The sequence below is a fragment of the Protopterus annectens genome, chromosome 5.part0 (genome assembly GCF_019279795.1).
Source record: "Protopterus annectens isolate FY-2018-M chromosome 5.part0, PAN1.0, whole genome shotgun sequence".
NCBI lineage: Eukaryota > Metazoa > Chordata > Ceratodontiformes > Protopteridae > Protopterus > Protopterus annectens.
The window spans coordinates 1636720724-1636740832 of NC_056735.1; the positions used below are offsets into that span (position 1 = coordinate 1636720724).

The window sequence follows — 20109 nt, forward strand, 5'->3', positions numbered from 1 at the left end:
TGTGGCCTAACTGCTGTTACTGGTTCCACCTCTCCTCCTCTTCTGAGCCCTAGGCCTCAGCCTACTGACTCTGGTACTAGGGAAGAGGAAGTCCTTTCAGATTCCTCTGAGGAGTCACTTTCTTACAACTCACAACTGTCCTCCCCTTCTGATATGGATCCCAAGAGGAAGAGTCAGTGGACCCCGACTGCCCAACTGAAGATTTGACCTTTAGTGAGACAGCAGGATGAAGGATCACTTTAAATGGGAATCCTCAGAGATGACCGAGTTACAAAAGAGATACTACGACCTCATTCAAATGAAAACCCCCAGCCCATCTGCTGTCCCTCCTATCCTGCCCACCTTCTTAGATGCCTTTTCTTCTGTATCTCTGAACCCTGACCCCCAATCTCCTGCCCCACGCAGAACAGGCAGGCTTTATAAGGTGCCTGACACTGCTAAGCATCTGCTTAAGTGCCCACCTGCTGATCCTGCCACTATAGCAGTCTCTATGGACAAACTTTCCAAACTCATACCTACTACCACCATTCTCCCAGCTGACAAAGACAGCAAGACACTGGAAATGTTGAGCAAAAATATATATACTTCGGCTACCTTGGTTTTCAGAGCTACAAACTACCAGACCCATATGGCCAAGTATACCCTGTCCCTCTGAGAATCTGCCAACAAACACCTGGCAGATGGTTCAGACTCCCCTGCCAAATCATCACTGTCCTCTCTCCTGGCTCTCTCCTCCCAGGTCACCAGACATTCTATCAAGTGTAGTTACGATGTTGCTGGATCCTCTACTAGGTCAGCAGTATCAACATCTACCTTACGCAGATACTCCTGGCTTTGCCTACAACCTCTGCTAGATGACTTCAGGGCAAAGCTCAGTGATACTCCCTTGGATAATGCTGCACTTTTTGGTTTTAAGGTGGCAGACCTTTTCAAATCCCTGCAACAAAAAGGAAAGGAAATGCAGGACCTGAAACATTTACTGGTTTCACAGAAACTATCCAGCCAAAACCCAGTTTATTAGGAAGCACTCCTGCTCTTCTCCTCCTTCAAGGCCTCGTAAGCCCACAAGGAAAAAAAACCCTCCAGCTAGAGCATCCCCTTCCTCTAGCCAGAGGGCTCCCTTTCAGGTCAGGGCCGGTAGCATCTGACTACCTGCCACTCTTGCTGCCTCCTCCCCTTCCTTCTATATCACTGTCTGCTTGCCTCCCTCACGGTCTCCGTTTGGACCCACATCACCTCAGACAAGTGGGTCCTGTACATACTTCAGAATGGTTACTTTATGTCGTGGATCTCCCCTGCCATAGGGTGGGGCATACCTCTATCACCTGCTTGGCAACTGCACCTCTTGCATCCGGTAGTCCAGACCCTGCTATGGCACCATAGAGGCCGTAGAAGTGGATTGTACTCCAGGTTCTTCCTGGTCCCCAGGAAGGGTGGACCCTGGAGACCCATTCTAGACCTCTCCTATCTCAACTTTTTTCTAAAAGTCCCTACCTTCAAAATGCTAACCCTGCCAGCCCTTTTCCCTCTCATTATACCACAAGGATTCCTGGCTACTCTAGATAGAAAGGATGCCTACCTTCATATCCCAATCAAACCCTCCCACAGGAAATACTTGAGATTCTTGGTGGTTTCCTCTCACGTGCAATTCTCTGCTTTGCCCTTTGGATTCTCCACCGTACTCAGAGTCTTCATCAAATGCCTGACACCTGTGGTGGCGTACTGCAGGACAAAGGGAATACAGATATTCCCCTACCTGGATGATATGCTGATCCAGGCTGCCAGCCGAGAAACCCTCCAAGGGCCCATCCAGTTTGTGGTGATCCTCCTCCAATCACTGGGATTTCAGATAAACCTACCAACATCCCATCTTCAACCAACACAAGACATTGTATTCCTCGGGTGCAGGATCCACTCAGATCTCATGGAGGCATACCTACCCCCACCAAAAGTGAGTTCCTCGACAGAACATCATCTCCTGGTCCTTAACTCCGCAGAGTTGACTGCAAGGCAGTACCTCAAACTTCTGGGCTACATGGCAGCCACCATACCCATGCTTCCTTTAGCAAGATTGCACGTGAGAAAGCTACAATGATACCTTCAGTCAATCTGGAAGCAGCACAACCAGCCTTTGGAGCACATTGTGCCTCTTCTTCCCTGCCTAAAAAAGGAAATACTGTGGTGGTTGGCTCAGGTAAATCACAACCCAGGCCTTCCACTTCAACCCACTCAGGTCATGCACACAGATGCCTCAGACCTGGGGTGGGGAGCCACCCTCTGCCAGCGACATGCAGGGCCTGTGGCCACATCACGTCAAATCAGAACACATCAATGCCAGAGAGATGAGGGCAATCCTTTTAGCCCTCCAGGCATTTGTCCCTTTCTTACAACAGGGGCCACTCCTGATGTACACAGACAGCACCACTGTACTGTGGTATATCAACAAGCAGGGAGGGACCAAGTCCTACCTGTTCTGCAGACTAGCCCTTTTGCTCTGGGAATTGGCCACCTCACAGAGAATCACCCTGCAGGTGACGTACATTCTCTCGCTCCACAACAAACAGGCAGATTATTTGAGCACAACCACCACAAACAACCACAAATGGATCCTTCACAGAGATGTCTTCTGGATCTGGTCCACAGGTGGGGGGTATACCTCAAATAGACTTGTTTGTCTCCACCATCAACAGGCAACTTCTTTGCTTTTGCACCAGGACACCAGAACCACAGACACTGCCAACAGGTGCCTTCTCAATTTCCTTGAAGGGGAAATATCTATATGCATCCCCCCCTTCCCACTCATTCAGAAGGTCCTGCTAAAAATTCAGCAGGACAACCCAAAAGTCTTGCTGGTGACTCCCTATTGGCCCAGACAGCACTGGTTCCCCTTACTCTTACACTTGTCCAAGGGTAATCACCACAAGTTGCCCCCCAGAGTGGACCTTCTCACACAGAACAAGGGGTCACTAATCCATCCACAGTGGCAGCTACTGCACCTAACCCTGTGGCTGATAGGATTCTGATCCCATTTAGACACCTTTACAACGAGGATGTGCTCAATGTCCTGCAGGAGGCCAGGAAACCAAATACAAGAAAATAAACTCCCAAAGTGGAAACGATTCACTATGTGGTATCATATAAGACAGCTGGGCCCGCTTCTCAGCAAACCCCCTCTAGTGCTGTCGTATTTGTGTGATGTACTACAGACTGGATTGGCTTATTCACCCATCAAAGCTCATATGTCAGCTATTTCCACATGTCTGCCTCTGCCCCCCCCCCCCATTAGCATCCAGATTTCCTTCCAAACTCTTTCTCAGGGAAGTATTTCACCTTAGGCCCCACAGGAAACCTTCTCCCCTGCCTTGGACCTTAACTACATGCTCGAGAAGCTTACGCTCCCACCCTTTGAGCCAGCTGATAAAGCTTCATTAAAGCATTTAACTTGGAAAACTGTTCTGTTGGTGGCCCTAACTTCAGCCAGAAGAGTGTCTGAACTCCAAGCCCTTATGGCTATTCCTCCATTCCTCATTTTTCACAAGGACAGGGACACCCTCCGGACTAACCTGTCCTTCATGCCCAAGGTAGTTAATAACCTGTCCCTCAATTAGGCTATACACTTACCTGTCTTTTTCCCAAACCCACAAGGAGACAGTAAGAGAGTGCTGCATTCCCTGGATGTACACAGGCAAATCAGATTCTACCTGCACAACACCAAGCCTATCAAGACAGGCTGACAAACATTTTGTATCCTTTCACCCCAGAGCCCTGGAGAAGGCAGTGACCAAGCAGACTGTTTCTACTTGGATCTCCAAGGCCATCACCCTCTTACCAATTCCATGGTAAGTCTGTGCAGGATACAATTAAGTCTCATTCCACCATAGCAATGGCCTCTTCAGGGGCCTTATTTAAGGGCCTGGATTCCTCTACTATCCTGGAAGCTGCTACTTGGTCCTCTGTCCACACTTTCACCAAACACTACAAACTTGACTACATCTCCAGATCTAGGACAAGGTTTGCCAGGGCTGTCCTTCATGGATTCCTGGAATCTGCTTCTAGACCCCACCACCCAATCTCATTCAGCTTTGGCACTCCCCCATATGCAGAACACTGCAACATGGGAATAGAAGGACATAGAAAAGTTATGTAAAATCTTACCATAATCATAGATGTCCTTCTCTTCCATGTTGCAGTATTCCTTCCTTCCCCACCTGTCAGCTAATGACTTCCCTTTCTGGATGGCAATGATATGGCATTGCCTTCTAGGACTGGCTTCGGCTGGGGTCTCTGTTCTGAGGGCTAGTGCTTGCCAACGTCACCTTTATGGTCCACAAAATCTCACCCATGTCAGACATCTCATGCACCGCAGAGGGACTGAAAGCTTTTGGATACTGGCTGTATATACGCAAGACTGAAGGGTAAACCCATATGCAGAATATTGCAACATGGAAGAGAAGGACCTCTGTGGTTATGGTAAGATTTTACACAGATTTTCTTTCTTCGAGAGCCCTACAGCTGAATGCCCCCCCCCCCCCAAAAGAGAGAAAAAGAAAGGGAGACCTAAAGATTATTCCACCATGTGACATTAGTTATGTTTTATAGAATCTTATCTGGCACCATTGAACAGCTGATGTTCTTCGTGTTTCACTGTTCCAGTCATCACATTTGGGTTATCCCTGCCAGGGTAGCCCTCGGCTGGCCCGAATACCACAGACATATTATTTCTGCACCTGTTGTTGTCGCTTGAGGACTGACATCAGTCTTTCTTGCTGCGGCGCCACAAGCAGTTCACACTAGTGCCGGTCGGCTGCTACCTGAGTTTTCATCTACCGAATTGATGCTGAAGTCTTCTAAAGGTAAGTAGCCTGTTGGGGATCCTTTTTTCTTGCACTAACCGATGTCAGAAAAAGTTAATTGCCTCGCCTGTGGAAAACAAATGCCACACCGAGACTTCCTTTCTTACTGCTTCATTTACTTAGGCCCAGACCACAACATCCCTCATTGTCACTTCTGTGCTTCTGTGCTTTGTTCAATGCCAGCACTATCCATTGTCGGGCCCTTATTGTAGCCAGATATTTTCTCTTATAGTCCTCGAATTCCAATATGGCTTCTGTAAGCAATCTGACAGCAGATCTTCCGAAAAATGTAAAGATAGAGACAGACCGCACAGGTCCAAACCTACCGACGACGCTTCTGTTAAGCTAGTCATCAGTTCTCTGGTTCTCAGTGAGGCGTGTTCACAGCCCCTGATGCCCACTTCTGCTGATTCTCAGGCCACTACTGAGACCCTTTCGGAGTCCGGTATGCCGCAAAACTCATCTTCGACTACGGATCCTGCGGTTGTCTCAACCTTGGATGGGTCTGGAGCCACTGAGCAGGCACCAGCTTGCGAGGAAGGTCTTCGCACTACCGAATCTCGACACAAACCGACATCTTCTTTCGCGACTACCGTTCTTTCTAAAACTACCAAGTATTTAGGCCCTGGGTACAAACCACACCCAAGAAACCAACAACCCACTCTCGGGCGCCGGCTACCCTACTTCAGTCTCAAATGCTTAAAATGGCAGAAGACCTTATAATGCTGATCAGGGAAAGCCAAGCTACCTCCTCCAAAAGGAAAAGAGATCTGTCCCCTGTAGTTTTGTCTGACCAACAGTCAGATTAATCTGATGCATCTGAGTATGAAGACTTGCAACCCCTGTCCACTTATGAGGATTCTGATGCAGAGGATTCCATTCCTTCACCCTCTCCCCCAGAGGATTTTTCCTTTGGGGGAAACCCTGCATACCTTAAGGGAGCACTTTCAGTGGGAGAGTCAGGACTACCCTCAGTCCAAAAAGAGACTCAGAGAATTCCTAGATCTCCCACAACACAAATTTTGGCCATCCCCCCAGTCCTGGATGTTGTGGAGGATGTTTTTCTCGAATCCAGCTGGACTCCTGACGCCCTCCCTCCTGCTCCCAGAAAACCAGACAGGTACTGTAGAGTCCTTGACTCACGCAGATATCTTTTTAAAAACCCTACAGCTCACCCTGAGGTAATTTCTCAAGGGCTAAAAGGAATTAAAGCAACTTCTTCTAAGAATCCCACCCCCTCAGACAGGGATTCCCGAGCATTGGATAGATGGGGTAAGAAAGTATACAACTTGGCTATTCTTGCTGTATCAGGGCACTAAATTGTCATTTCCATATGCTGAACTTTCAGCAACATGCCTTGGAGCTCCTTAAACAAAAAAAGTCTTCCTTTTCTGCTTGGGCAGAATCTAAAGATTTACAAGAGTTAATGAATTCAAGTCAAGTAACTAAACACACCTTGCATTGTGGTTTTGACACCCTAGAAGCTTCTTGCAGGGCAGCAGTCACTGGATTTGTCATTAGAAGGCATGCATGGCTTAAGGAACAGCCCCTGCCAGATCATTTCAAATCTAAATTGTTGGATGCCCCCTTGCACAAAGATAACTTATTTGGCACTACGGCAGAAGGGGTCTTAAGAAAGATGGAAGAAAAGGCAAAATCTATGCAAACAGTTAAGGATTTCTTGCAGGTCCAGCCCCCTAGGTTCAGCAGGCATTGTCCCTCCAAACACTGGTCCTTTCCTGCTCCCAGTAAATTGGCCCAGCCTAGGCCCTGTGGAAGCAGACCCCCCCCGACAGCAGCCCCATGGAATGCAGAGATCTAAGCAGTGGCCTACCTCCACTTCAAAACCTGGGAGTTCTAAGCCACTCCCTTATGGTAAAAACTCACAATGACACTCCTCCTTCACCCCTCCCTTTGTCCACCTTCACTTACCCCTAGGAGGAAAACTGTCCTTTCACTCAAGCACCTGGGCCACCTTTACCAAGGACCACTTGGTTCTTAACATTGTTTCTCAGGGATACAAATTTTCCTTCCACACACTTGCAACCTTAAAAGGTTTCCCAGATCTACCACCAAATAAGTGGGCAGAGGCTCAAAAGCAAAATTTTCCTCCCTTTATGAGGGCAATAGAGCACATTCCTGCAGAACAGATAGGCCAGGGTTTCTACTCCAGACTTTTTTTGGTGCCCAGAAAAGAGGACACCTGGCGCCCCATCCTCAATCTATCCAATCAGATTTACCCATACTTAGACGACTGCCTTATTCAGGCAGACAGCCAGGAGAAGCTCCTCAAGCACATGGCCTTTGTAAAGACCCTACTAACCTCCCTAGGGTACACAATCAACGAAAAGAACTCCAAACAGGTGCCCACTCAAAGGATAATTTTCCTGGGAGCAAGTCTGCACACAGCTTCCCAGATGGGCATACCTTACTCCAGAGAAACAAATTTTCCTGACAACCTATTTCTCTCAGCTAGCCACCAGGCCCCAGCTAACTGCAAAGAAAATCCTGCAAGCTGTAGGGTTCATGGCATCTTGCATACTCCTCATTCCATATGCCAGACTGCATATGAGGAAACTTCAGTGGTACGTGAAGAGCCTTTGGTGCAAACACTCTCAAGACCTGGAAACGTCTACCTATATTTCCTTGCCTCAGAAAAGATTTTCTTTGGTGGGCAGCAGCATGCTCCCACAACAAAGGGATGCCTTTCTCCCCACCCCAGGCTGCCCAGACCCTCACAACAGATGCATCAGACTATGCTTGGGGTGCACACTGGGACAGCAGATGCATTCAGGGCCAATGGAGCCCACAGCAAATCCCCCTGCACATCAGTCAAAAAGAAATGATGGCTGTGCAGCAAGCCTTGATAGCTTTCAAGCTCCTTCTCCCTCCAGGGACTCTCCTGTTCAAAACCGACAAATACCATTGTGATGTGGTACATCAACAAGCAGGGAGGAACTCACTCTTACCCTCTATGCAAGCTGGCCATGACCCTTTGGCTCACAGCCTCTGCCATGCAACTATACCTGTTAGCACAATTCCTACTAGGCTCTATCAACTTTCTGGCAGACCATGTAAGCAGAAATCTTGTGGACCCAGATGTGGCAACTCAGCAGAAGTACCTTCACCCTAATAACACAGAAATGGGGAATCCCGAAGGTCTACCGCTTTACATCTCACACTAACCATCAGCTCAGCAAATTCTGCACCAGGGAGCATCACTGCATGGCTTGGAAAGTGCATGGCCTGTCCTTTCCCGGGTCAATCTATTGGTCTATGTCTTTCCTCTCCAACCTCTCATCCCCAGAGTACTGCTCAGAATAAGGGAGGAAAATCCAAGGACCATTCTCCTAGCTCCAGACTGGCCTCTGTAACACTGGTACCCCTTGCTGCGCAGCCTGATGTTCTTCATGTTTCACTTTTGCAGTCATTACATTTGGGTAATCTGCTGGCAGCTTGCCCTCAGTTGGCCTGAATTCCAAAGTCTTGGGTCCTGCGTCGGTTGCTGTCTTCTCTTCCATGACGTAAGGGGTATAAAACATGCAGCCGACCCCATTTTCTTTAGTCTTTCTTGCCACGCTGTGCCTGAAGCAGAAGCATTTTGCAAGTGCCGGTCGGCCGACTACTGAATTATTCGAGTTTGAGTTTCAGAACCGAAGTCTTCACTAAAGCTAAGTACCCCGTTGGGGAAACCTTTTTCTTGCTTTTTACCGATGTCAGAAAAAGTTAATTGCATTACTTGTGGGAAGCAAATACCTCATAAGGATTTCCATTTATATTGTATTCCTTGCCTAGGCTCTGATCACAACGTGCCTGGCTGTCGGTTTTGTGCTAGATTTAACCAACGCACTATTAAGCGTCGGTATATTTTTGCATCTAAGTATTTTGGAAACAGATTTAAATACCCAGAAATGTTGGATACTAATCCAACTACTGGAGTACATAAAAAACGTAAAGAAAAGGACAGAGAAAGGCAGTTGAGATCCAAAACCGACAAAGCTTCTCCTAAGCCAGTCACCGGTGGTACTCGGGCACTTTCGCAGCCCCTGATACCCGCTACCTTCGAGTCACAGGCCTCTACCGACACCCATGTGGAGTCCGGCATGCCGCAAGATACTCAAGGTATTGGACCGACAGATGTATCTCCCTCGGATGGGTCCGGAGCCGCTGGGGGTGTTTTCAGACCTCAACATTTGTATATCAAACCGACGACAGCTGCAAACCAAAGACGAAAGCAACATCTAAAACTAAAAAATGACGCATGAGCCACGTGTAAAGGTCTCTATGCCTAAAAAACAGATGATCAAAATGGCCAAAGACCGTATTACCTTGATCAGGGGTACCCATCCCCCTCCAGATAAGAGGCCTAGGCAAGACACTGATTATGAATCTTCAGATCAGGTCTCTTATGTCTTCTGATTCCTCTTCTGATCAGGAATTATCTATACCTCCCTATGAGGATTCTGATGCTGAGGAGTCTATTCCATCTGAATCTCCTCCTGAGGATTATTCATTTGGAGCAACTTTGCATACTTTGAGGGAGCATTTTCACTGGGACAGTCAAGACTTCTCAGAATCAAAAAAGAGGCTCAGGGATTTCCTTCTTCTCCCTCAGAACAAGCCTTTAGCCATTCCCCCTGTTTTAGACATTGTGGATGATGTGTTTTCAGAGTCAAGCTTGACCCCTGACTCTCTACCTCTGGCTCCCAGTAAGCCTGACAAATATTACAGGGTCCCTGACTCACATACATTTTATTTAAAAATCCTGCTGCTGATCCTAAAACTATTTTACAGGGTCCCAAGGGAGTTAAGGCCGCAACAGCAAAAAAATCCTCCCCCCTCTGACAGAGATTCAAGGGCACTGGGCAGATGGGGAAAAAAGGTTTATACATCTGCAACTTTGGCAATCAGGGCCTTAAACTGTCAATTTCATATGCTTAAGTACCAACAACATGTTATGGGATTGCTGAAACAGAAAATGATGTTGATTTCAGAATGTGCAGAAAGTAAAGAATTGCAGGAATTATTGCATGCAGCTGAACAAGTTGGAAAGCATACTTTGCAGTGTGGTTTTGATTCTTTAGAGGCCTCCTGCAGGGCCGCAGTTACTGGATCTGTAATTAGAAGGCATGCCTGGTTAAGGGAACAAAATTTGCCTGATCATGTTAAAGCTAAATTGCTAGATGCACCTTTACAGCATGATTCTCTATTTGGTATTAAGGCAGAAGAGGTTTTAAAGAAAATGGAAGACAAAGCTAAGTCTATGCAAACTGTTAGACTTCTTACAAGTACAGCCACCAAGATTCAGTAGACACTGGCCTACAAAAAAATTGGTCCTTCCCTGTGTCAGACAGCTCAAAGGGGCAAATCCAGATGCCCTAAGGGTTCCAGATACCAGGCACAAGACTCAAACAGGTCAAAGCAGTGGGGCGCATCCACCTCCAGATCTGGAGGAGATAAAGCGCACACCTACAGAATGCAATCCCAATGACTTCCCTCTACCTACACCAAGCACTTAGCTTTTGGCAGCACCCATAGGGTGGAAAATTGCACTTTTTGCTCAAAATTGGCAGTTAACACAGGACAAGTGGGTACTAAACATCGTATCACAGGGATACAGATTCCATTATCACACTCTGCCAATGGCAGATGGTTGGCCAGATCTGCCAAAAAATCAATGGGCAGAGGCACAAAAAACAGGTTACATCCCTCATGGATATGGGGGCCATTCAGACAGTACCAGAACAGGAAAAAGGACAAGGTTTTTACTTTAGACTGTTCTTGGTACCTAGAAAGGACAAGGCCTGGCGGCCAATACTGGATTTATCGATTTTGAACACATACCTGGACATTCCAAAATTCAAAATGCTGACTTCGCAGCAGCTTCTGCCCATGTTGGGCAGGAATGCTTGGCTGGTGACTTTATACCTAAAAGAGGCATACCTGCATGTCCCAGTAAGACAGTCGTGCAGAAGATACCTCAGATTCAAGGCTGGCTTAATGCATTTCCAATTCTCTGCACTGCCCTTTGGCTTATCTACTGCGCCCAGGGTCTGTACAAAGTGTCTGGTACCAGTAATTGCATTTTGCAGACAATGAAGTATACAAATATATCCTTACTTGGACGACTGTCTCATTCAAGCAGAAAGCCGGCGCGCATATGTTTGAATCGTCTGGCCTTTGTACAAAGGGTGCTAACTTGTCTGGGGTACACCATAAACGAAAAGAAATCACACCTGGTACCCTGTCAACAAGTTATATTCCTGGGAGCAAGCTTGAATACAACTTCCCAGATAGTTTTCCTCATTCCAGAGAAACATTCATTTGACAACCTACTTCAAACAAGTGGCCACAAAAACCGTGCTATCTGCAAGGCAAGTACTACAAGCCTTGAGGTTCATGACCTCCTGCATTCTTCTAATTCCATATGCAAGACTGCATATGAGGAAATTACAATGGTATTTTAAAAGCCTATGGTGTCAACATTCTCAGGATCAACCGTGCTATCTGCAAGGCAAGTACTACAAGCCTTGAGGTTCATGACCTCCTGCATTCTTCTAATTCCATATGCAAGACTGCATATGAGGAAATTACAATGGTATTTTAAAAGCCTATGGTGTCAACATTCTCGGGATCAGAAAGCAATGATTCCTATCATACCTTGCCTATGCCTAGAGTTCCTTTGGTGGACAGAGGCCTGCCACCAAAACAAGGGAATACCATTCACGCTACCCCCTGCCGCCCAAACCCTAACAACAGACGCATTAGACTATGCATAGAGGGCTCACCTGGCAGGGAAGTGCATTCAGGGCAAATGGAACCCAAGTCAAATGCACCTGCATATCAATAAAAAAGAAATGTTAGCTTTACAGAATGCTCTGACAGCCTTCAAGGACTACATTCTTCCAGGACAATTAATGGTAAAGACGGACAACCACCACTGTTATGTGGTGCATAAACAAGCAGGGGGGGGTACACATTCTTACCCTCTCTGCAGACTAGCCATGGCATTGTGGAACACAGCCCTGAGCTACCAAGTGCATCTACAAGCTCAGTTCCTGCCAGGAAAACTAAATACACTGGCAGACGAACTAAGCAGAAACCTCATGGACCCACACGAGTGGAAACTGGAACCAAGGATTTTTAACATGTTGACAAGCAAATGGAGGAGCCCAGATATAGACCTCTTTTGCCTCCCCCCAGAACTATCAATTGGACGAGTTTTGCACAAGGACTCCCCACAAGCTTCGAAAGTGGATGCTCTGTCCTTCAGCTGGAAAAACCTATCAGTTTATGCCTTTCCTCCTCTGCCACTGCTCTCCAAAGTAATATAAAGATCAAACAAGACAAACCAAGGACGATTTTGATTGCACCAGACTGGCCACACCAATACTGGTACCCCCTCTTGGGCAGTGTGTCACTGGTGTCCCCATGGCACCCGCCTCAGACTCCTACCCTGTTGTCATAGCAGGAGAACCATATACTGCACCCTCAGCTTCAATCACTAAACCTAGCAGCCTGGCTAATTACCTAATCTCTCCTTTACCATCCCCCAGTAAACCAGTGAATGGATATCATTTTAGAGGCAAGGAGTCCTGGTACTAGAAAATCTTATGCAGAAAAATGGAAAAGATTCTGTGACTGGAACCAATCTCAAAGGATGAGCACAGCAGTGCCCTATTTACCTCAGATTTTACAATACTTAACCGAGATGCTTCACAAGGGCCTGTCTTTCTCCTCCATCAAAATTCATGCCTCAGCCATTTCAGCTCATTATAACACAGAACCTCCCCTCTTTTCTCATCCACTGCTCAAGCAGTTCCTCAGAGGGGCCAAAAATTTACGACCACCCAGGAGCGCTCCAACTCCAGCCTGGGACCTTAACTTTGTATTGGAGAAGCTCACTTTTCCTCCTTTCGAGCCAGCTGCTCCTGCAGACTTAAAATTCCTCTCTTGGAAAGCGGCTTTCCTTTTAGCATCACTTCAGCAAGAAGGGTATCTGAATTACAGGCCCTTATGTCAGTGGAGCCTTTCATCATTTTATTTATTTATTTTATTTTATTTATTTAACATTTGTTGACCGGGAAAGTCCGACTAGGTTCCACAGATCCTGTTTTCAGTGGAGGCCCAGGGAGAATTGCTCCAGACGCATGTCTTTAGAATGTGGGAGGAAACCGGAGTGCCCTGAGGAAACCCACGCAAACACAGGGAGAACATGCAAACTCCGCACAGAAGGCACCCCAGCCGAGAATCGAACTGGAGAACCTCTTGCTGTGAGGTGACGGCGTTCATCTTTCATATGGACAGGGTGTCCTTCAGGACCAATCCCTCCTTCATGCCCAAGGTGGTATCCAGTGTGGTCCTTAATCAGTCCATTCATTTGCCAACCTTCTTTCCTAATCCACAGAACAAAGGGGAACCAGATACTGCACTCCTTAGATGTGCACAGACAACTTAGATTCTACTTGGACAGGACTAAACCTCAAAGGAAATCTGAACAACTACTGGTGGCATTTGCTGCAGGGGCAGATGGGAAGGCTATTTCAGAGAAAACCATTTCCAAATGGATAGTCCATTGTATTCATTTTTGTTAAAAGCACCATGGAAAACCTATCCCACAGGGGATCAGACCCCACTCAACCAGAGCTGCATCTACCTCTACAGCCTTTCTCAGATGTGTCCCTACCAGGGACATCCTAGAAGCTGCTACCTGGATTTCTGTACATACTTTCACCATTCATTACCATCTGCCAATTTTCTCTAAATCCAGAGCTGGCTTTGCCACTGCAGTCTTGCAGGGCCTTTTAGCCGGTCCTAATGCTGTCTAAATTCCTCCTCCCATCCTTAGCTTTGGGAATCTACCCAAATGTGAGGACTGCAACAACTGCCCCTAGTTTCTTTGACTGCCTCCACCCTTTTCCTCACCTTTGGGAATCAACCCAAATGTAATGACTGCAACAGTAAATCACGAAGAACATAGTACAGTTGTGTACACTTACCATAAATGTAGATGTTCGAGTGTATTCACTGTTGCAGTCCTGGTTAGCCTCCCTTCAGCCCTCTTCCTTCTTTTGGCTATACCTCTACTTTCCTTTACTGTGCTCAAAAGCTTTTTGGTGTATTTGCTTTTTTGTTGGAGGTATAACCATGTATATTTATAGATTTAATTGCTTCCCATTAGGGGGGCACCTGACATCTGGGGCAAGAAAAACTGATGTAATGGCGTCGGCTGCATGTTTTATACCCCTGACAACCTGACGTCACGGAAGAAGGGACAGCAACCGATGCAGGACCCAAGACTTGTTTAATCAGGCTGATTGAGGGCTACTGCAAGCAGATAACCCAAATGTGATGACTGCAACAGTGAATACACTCGAACATCTACATTTATGGTAAGTGTATGTTCTTCGTTAATGCATCAGTGAAAGTTCCTTATGCAACTGCTCTTGAATATACCAAAGTCTGTGACCTTCTTGGTGTTAGTTGTTCAAGGTACAAAGCCTTACTTTCCTTTCCTTTCAAGGAAATTATTGGTGTTTATTTTCCACTGGTGGGCTTTACTCCACCAGACCCTGGCCTCCTACTTGAGGGCTCCTGACAGGTTAGGGCTAGAAAAACTGATGTAATGGCGTTGACTGCATTACTTTATACTACTGACGACCTGACGTTGTTCCTCTAGCGACAGCAACCGACGCAGAAATACTAAGTCTGTGGTATTCGGGCCGGCCGAGGGCTACCCTGGCAGAGATAACCCAAATTTGATGATTGCAACAGTGAATATACTCGAACATCTACATTTATGGTAAGTGTACACAACTGTACTATGTTTTTCGTTAATGCAGCAGTGAAAGTTCCTTATGCACCTGTTCTTGATTATACCAAAGTCTATGACCTTCTTGGTGTTAGTTGTTCAAGGTACAAAGCCTTACTTTGCAGTAGACAGTTACCTACTCAGTTACTCCATGGTGGACCATTTGGCAGTTTCCAAAGCTGAGCAAAGTCAGGATTTTTCAGTTTCTGTTCTCTCTCTCGACTTCATCCCATTGACATAGGCGTTTTAGAACAGCAAGACATGATTTGAGCTTGTTTTAGGTAACATACCTTCATTCTGACAGTAATTGTGTTAATGCACTCTTAGTTTTTATGTTGGGTTGAGTATGATAAATACTGTAATTGGTTTAATTGTTGTTTCGTCAGCATTTGTACTTGCTCGAACTTCCCAGGCTGTGGGTGCAGTGGAAAGGCAATTACTGTTTCTTGTATAACATTATGAAAAGGCATAGTCTGTAGCTGAAAATATAAAAGGCATTTGGTAAAATATTAGCTAGGTTTATTGATTTAAAAGACAGATGAATAAAATGGCTCACTGTAGAACTTATTACTGCTTTGCCTTCTTATGCTGCATTAAGTTAAGCCATACATTTAATAATTGTTTTCCAGTTTCTGAATGAATTAGGTTTTCCAGTATGCCTTGGACTGTCATGGCACCGTGTGTAATTTGCTCCCCTAGTGAACATGGGTATTACGTAATTTGTTATATTTTACAGGTGCCTGTGATTAATGAACTTGAATCAGCAATGCACCAGCTGTACAAACTGAGAGCTGCTCGCCTTGTCCAAAGACGACAAGATGATATTAAGGATGAATCGTCAGAATATTCAGGCCATTCAAGTCAGTCCATCTTGAAGGTTTTTATTATTCATTAAAAAGTTTTGTTTTTTAATTTAGCATAGTTCTGAAATGTAGCACTACATAACATCCTAAGTATTTTATATGTAGGCCTTTTGATGTGCTGTGCAGGTCTTTCTTCGTACTTTATCTCCATGTCAAAGGAGAAACCTTGCAATCTGATACAGGCGAGTGAATACTGTACAGTGCTGTTTGATTTTTGTTGGCATGGTTGAGGTTGGCAGGCACTGGGCCAGAGTGTAATGCCGTAAGAGGAGTTTGAGTTGTAGTTATGGGGCTTAGAGCAGAAATCCAAGTTCATTGATGTTATGGGGATTGTTCGAAGTTTTTCTTGAACTCAAAGCAAAAGAGATTGACAAAAGCTAAACAGGTTTACTAATGGACAGATTAAAATGGGTTTAAAATGCTTGGAGAAGTGGGTCAATAGCTTGCATTCTCTCTATTGTGTGCATTTAGGCTGTGTTGTGCTTTTAGGCTTGTTGTATTAACAGAACAGTGTTCCGATTTTTGTACCACACCCAGGTGTATAGCCCTGTAGCTACAACAGTTTGAAATCAAGATATGTTGGTGGATCTAGTTCATAAACACAAAAGTACAGAAGAACAAACTTCGAGACTGGAATGCTGAAACTTCTTAATAATGAAAGCTGAAAACAATGAACTAGAGAACATCTAACATCTACACAGCACAAAAGGAAACAAAAGTACAATCTGAATGTTTTGCAGAGTGGCACACCACCCCCTTGCACATTACATATGCCAACACGGAAATTGCACTTCAGCTGGGAATGGACAAAACTCCAGACTCCGCTATACCGCAGTCTCACACAATAACTCAACTTGCTCGTTTGATATTCCACTTTCGTTGTTAAGGAGTTTCGATGTTCCAGTCTCAGTCTTTTGAAGTTCGTTCGTCAAAGTAAGATCAGTATTGACCCTAATGGTTAACACTGGAGGTGGGAGTGATTCCAAGTTCTTAGCAAGAAGATATTTTGCCAAGTGTGTTGTACAGTACAGCACTGCTGTGATCTGCAACAGGATTTTTCTGCTTGATTCTGCTGAATAGGTTTCATGATGGGGTTTTTCTTCTGGAATACTGTTGGATGACTTTGTATGGAGTATCAAGATTTCTTGTGGGATGGCAAATGTCTGCCACAAAGTCAGGAAGGTTTCATACTGCTCCATTTTTAAGATCATGTGATTTATTAACTGAATAGAGTTCTGGATTAATGGTAGAACTGAATAAGCAGTAACTGCTACAGAGTTTAGCGAAATCAATGTCAGGAGTAGGGATACAAATGAATAAACTGTAGAGAGCCCTTCATCTATGGAGTGACCAAGTTTAAATGTCTTTGGTAATTAATGATTTACTCCTGAACTTCACTGTGTTCAAGATACCAAAGAATATCTGAATCTTAGAATTACTCATTTCCGTAATAAGAATAGACCTTTTGCTTACCTGGTAGTTAGCAACTGTATATATGGGCTGGTCTATGGATCCTTTTCAGCAATAACAGCAAGGGTAAATGCAATGCATACGTGGACTGTATAGTTTAGGCTACCATCTGTTTAACCAGCAGCATATTTTTATTTTTGAAATGAGAGGAAACTGCATGCTCTACCCATCTCTGTGTAGGCTTTCCCAAAATACAGCAAACTCCACTCACAAAGTGGACGAAAGTCTGCTGAGCCAACTGCAGTGACTTTTTTTAGTTGCATTTTTTTTTTTACTATTTGAGAGATTGTCTGAGGAGAAAAGCTCCACAACATACATAGTAAAATCTCCACAACATTCATGGTAAAAGTTTATTGATATGTATATTCACTTTTAATATATATTAGTCTACCGTCAGTAATATGGTCATAGATTATAGCAGTTTTAAGAATTGTTAATATTTACGTAAAGCTGTTTGCATATTTATATATTTACATGTCTAGTGATGCAGGCAAGTGATGCTTAGTGAGTTGTAGGCTGTTTTAGGGCTCCAAGTCTGAGCAAGTGTATTGCTTGAAGTAATTTAACTTTAACTGGCTGTAGATGCACAATGTACTTTATGAAAAAAATTAGGGACTGATAGTGTAAAGTGATTCAGTTATTGTATGAAATAATGAAATGTAATAGGGTCTGTGAGTGTAGATGGCCTCATTGACTAGTTAGATTCTCTTTTGGGGGTGTTTTAAAATGGTTATGTAAAATAGGGGTTAGGTGCATCAGCAGATGTCCTGACTACAATATTCGTAACAGGTAGGTTGTACGTCGCTGACATCCACCCAGGGTACCAAAGCTTTACCTTTCTAGGATGTACATCCAGATGACCTGAACTCATCAGTATAGGGGTATAAAATCGGACGGACGTGCAAAATCCTCATACTGTCTTGCCACCAGTCCGAACGCAGGTCGTTGCACTCGACAGACAGTGATCATTTGGTGTTCGCATGTCGGATCAGATAAGTGCCCTGTTTGGGATCCTTCCTTTCTAAACTTTGACTGTTTTGCTAACTGTTAATAAGATGTCAGCTAGGAGGAGAAAGTGTGAGTGTGATAGACAAATTCTGTACAAATACTTGCACAATAAGTGCCTGTTTTGTCTAGGTCCCAAGCATGACTATAAAGCCTGCTCCTTCTGTCAGACATTTGTCACTAAAACTCTCTGGTCTAGACTATCCACACTTAATACTTTCCTACAGATCCAATCCCTTAAACGATTGGCCCACTCCACCATGTCAGAAGGCCTGGACATTGGCATTTTACTAGTTATATTCTCTTTTTGGGATGTTTTGAAATGATTATGTAAAGTAATTCCATTTACTTGCTGGACTTGAGCACGTTTTGAAGTGATTGTAGGATGTTTGGTCTGATATACATTGGCATTGAGTTCTGTAAATTTTCTGTGCATATGATGTATAAAGATGTATACAGAATCTCTGTTCAAGTTACTTGACCTTTGTATTTGTACCAGGTACTACTTTTGGACATTGTAGTCCAGTTTAAGGGGAATGTATCACTTTTGTGTTTGGCTGATTACTTAGCAGATGTTCATAGTGTTACACTGCTGCAGTCATTACACTTGGGTTATCCTGCCGTCAGGCAGTTCCCCAGTCGGCCTGAGTTCCAAAGTCTTGGTCCGGCGTCGGTTGCTGTCGCCTCCTTCCTGACGTCAATGCGACAGGGGTATACAAGATGCAGCCGACGCCATTTTCTTCAGTCTTTCTTGCCGCACGGTGCCAGAAGCAAAAGCAGATGTTCATCATGTTACACTGCTGCAGTCATTACACTTGGGTTGTCCTGCCGTCAGGCGGTTCCCCAGTCGGCCTGAGTTCCAAAGTCTTGGTCCGGTGTTGGTTGCTGTCGCCTCCTCCCTGACGTCAGTGCGACAGGGGTATACAAGATGCAGCCGAAGCCATTTTCTTCAGTCTTTCTTGCCGCGCGGTGCCCGAAGCAGAAGCAGTTCGCAAGTGCCGGTCGGCCGACTCCTGAAATTTTCATTCCAAATCCAGAACCGAAGTCGTCTACAAAGCTAAGTACCCCATTGGGGAAACTTTTTCTTGCTTCAGACCGATGTCAGTAAAAGTTAATAACTGTATTTCTTGTGGGAAGCAAATACCTCATAAGGATTTCCACTCCTATTGTATTGCATGCCTAGGCCCAGACCACGACGTCACTGGTTGTCGTTTTTTTGCTAGGTTTAACAAGCGCACTATTAAACGTCTGTTTGATTTTGCCCGACAATGTTTTGGCAGAAAATTCAATTACACCATGCCGTCGGAACTCCCGATGACATGATTACATAAAAAGCGCAAAGACAAGGACAGGCATCTGAGGCCCAAAACTGATGACAAGGTCTCTTCTAGGCCGGTCGCCGGTTCTCCGGTTTTCAACGAGGTGCCTACGCAGCTCCTGACGACCGATTCCACAGAACCACAGACCGCATCCGACTCCCACGTGGAGCTGGCTGGGCCTTCGGACACTACATGTTTTCAGCCTACCGAAATTAACCCATTTGAAGGTAACGAAGTAGCTGAGCAATCCACAGCTTCAGAGGGTGTCTTCAGACCTACCCAGTTAACTATTAAACCCTCTACTAAGTGTAAGGCCCCCTTAAAAACAAAGAAACAGATTCAGGATTCTCCAGCACAGGCTTCCATGCCTAAGAAACAAATGCTCAAAATGGCTGAAGATCTAATCACCCTGGTCATGGGGTCCCATTCCCCTCCTGATAAAAGGCCCAGACAGGATGCAGACTATGAATCTTCCATCCAGGTGTCCATTTCTTCAGATTCATTCTCAGACCTAGGATATTCCTTACCCCCTTATGAGGATTCTGATGCTGAGGAATCCATTCCATCAGCCTCTCCGCCTGAGGACTACTCCTTTGGGGAGATATTACATACCATGAGGGAGCACTTCCATTGGGAAGGCCAGGATTACTCAGAATCCAAGAAAAGGCTCAGAGACTTCCTTTTATTGCCCCAACACAGACCCCTTGCTATTCCGCCAGTGTTAGATATTGTGGATGATGTCTACACTGAATCCAGCTTAAACCCTGACTCCTTACCTCCAGCCCCTG

The 20109-nt window shown here is 45.3% G+C and overlaps 1 protein-coding gene across 1 annotated transcript in view; it reads left to right on the forward strand.

The window, feature by feature from the left end:
• Positions 1 to 20109, forward strand: part of PAXBP1 (PAX3 and PAX7 binding protein 1) — a 1009737-nt gene that overhangs the window by 454906 nt on the left and 534722 nt on the right. Inside the window, exon 10 of the mRNA XM_044072024.1 lies at positions 15401 to 15524. Within this exon, the coding sequence (XP_043927959.1) occupies positions 15401 to 15524 (124 nt within the window). The remainder of the gene's footprint in view (positions 1 to 15400; positions 15525 to 20109) is intronic.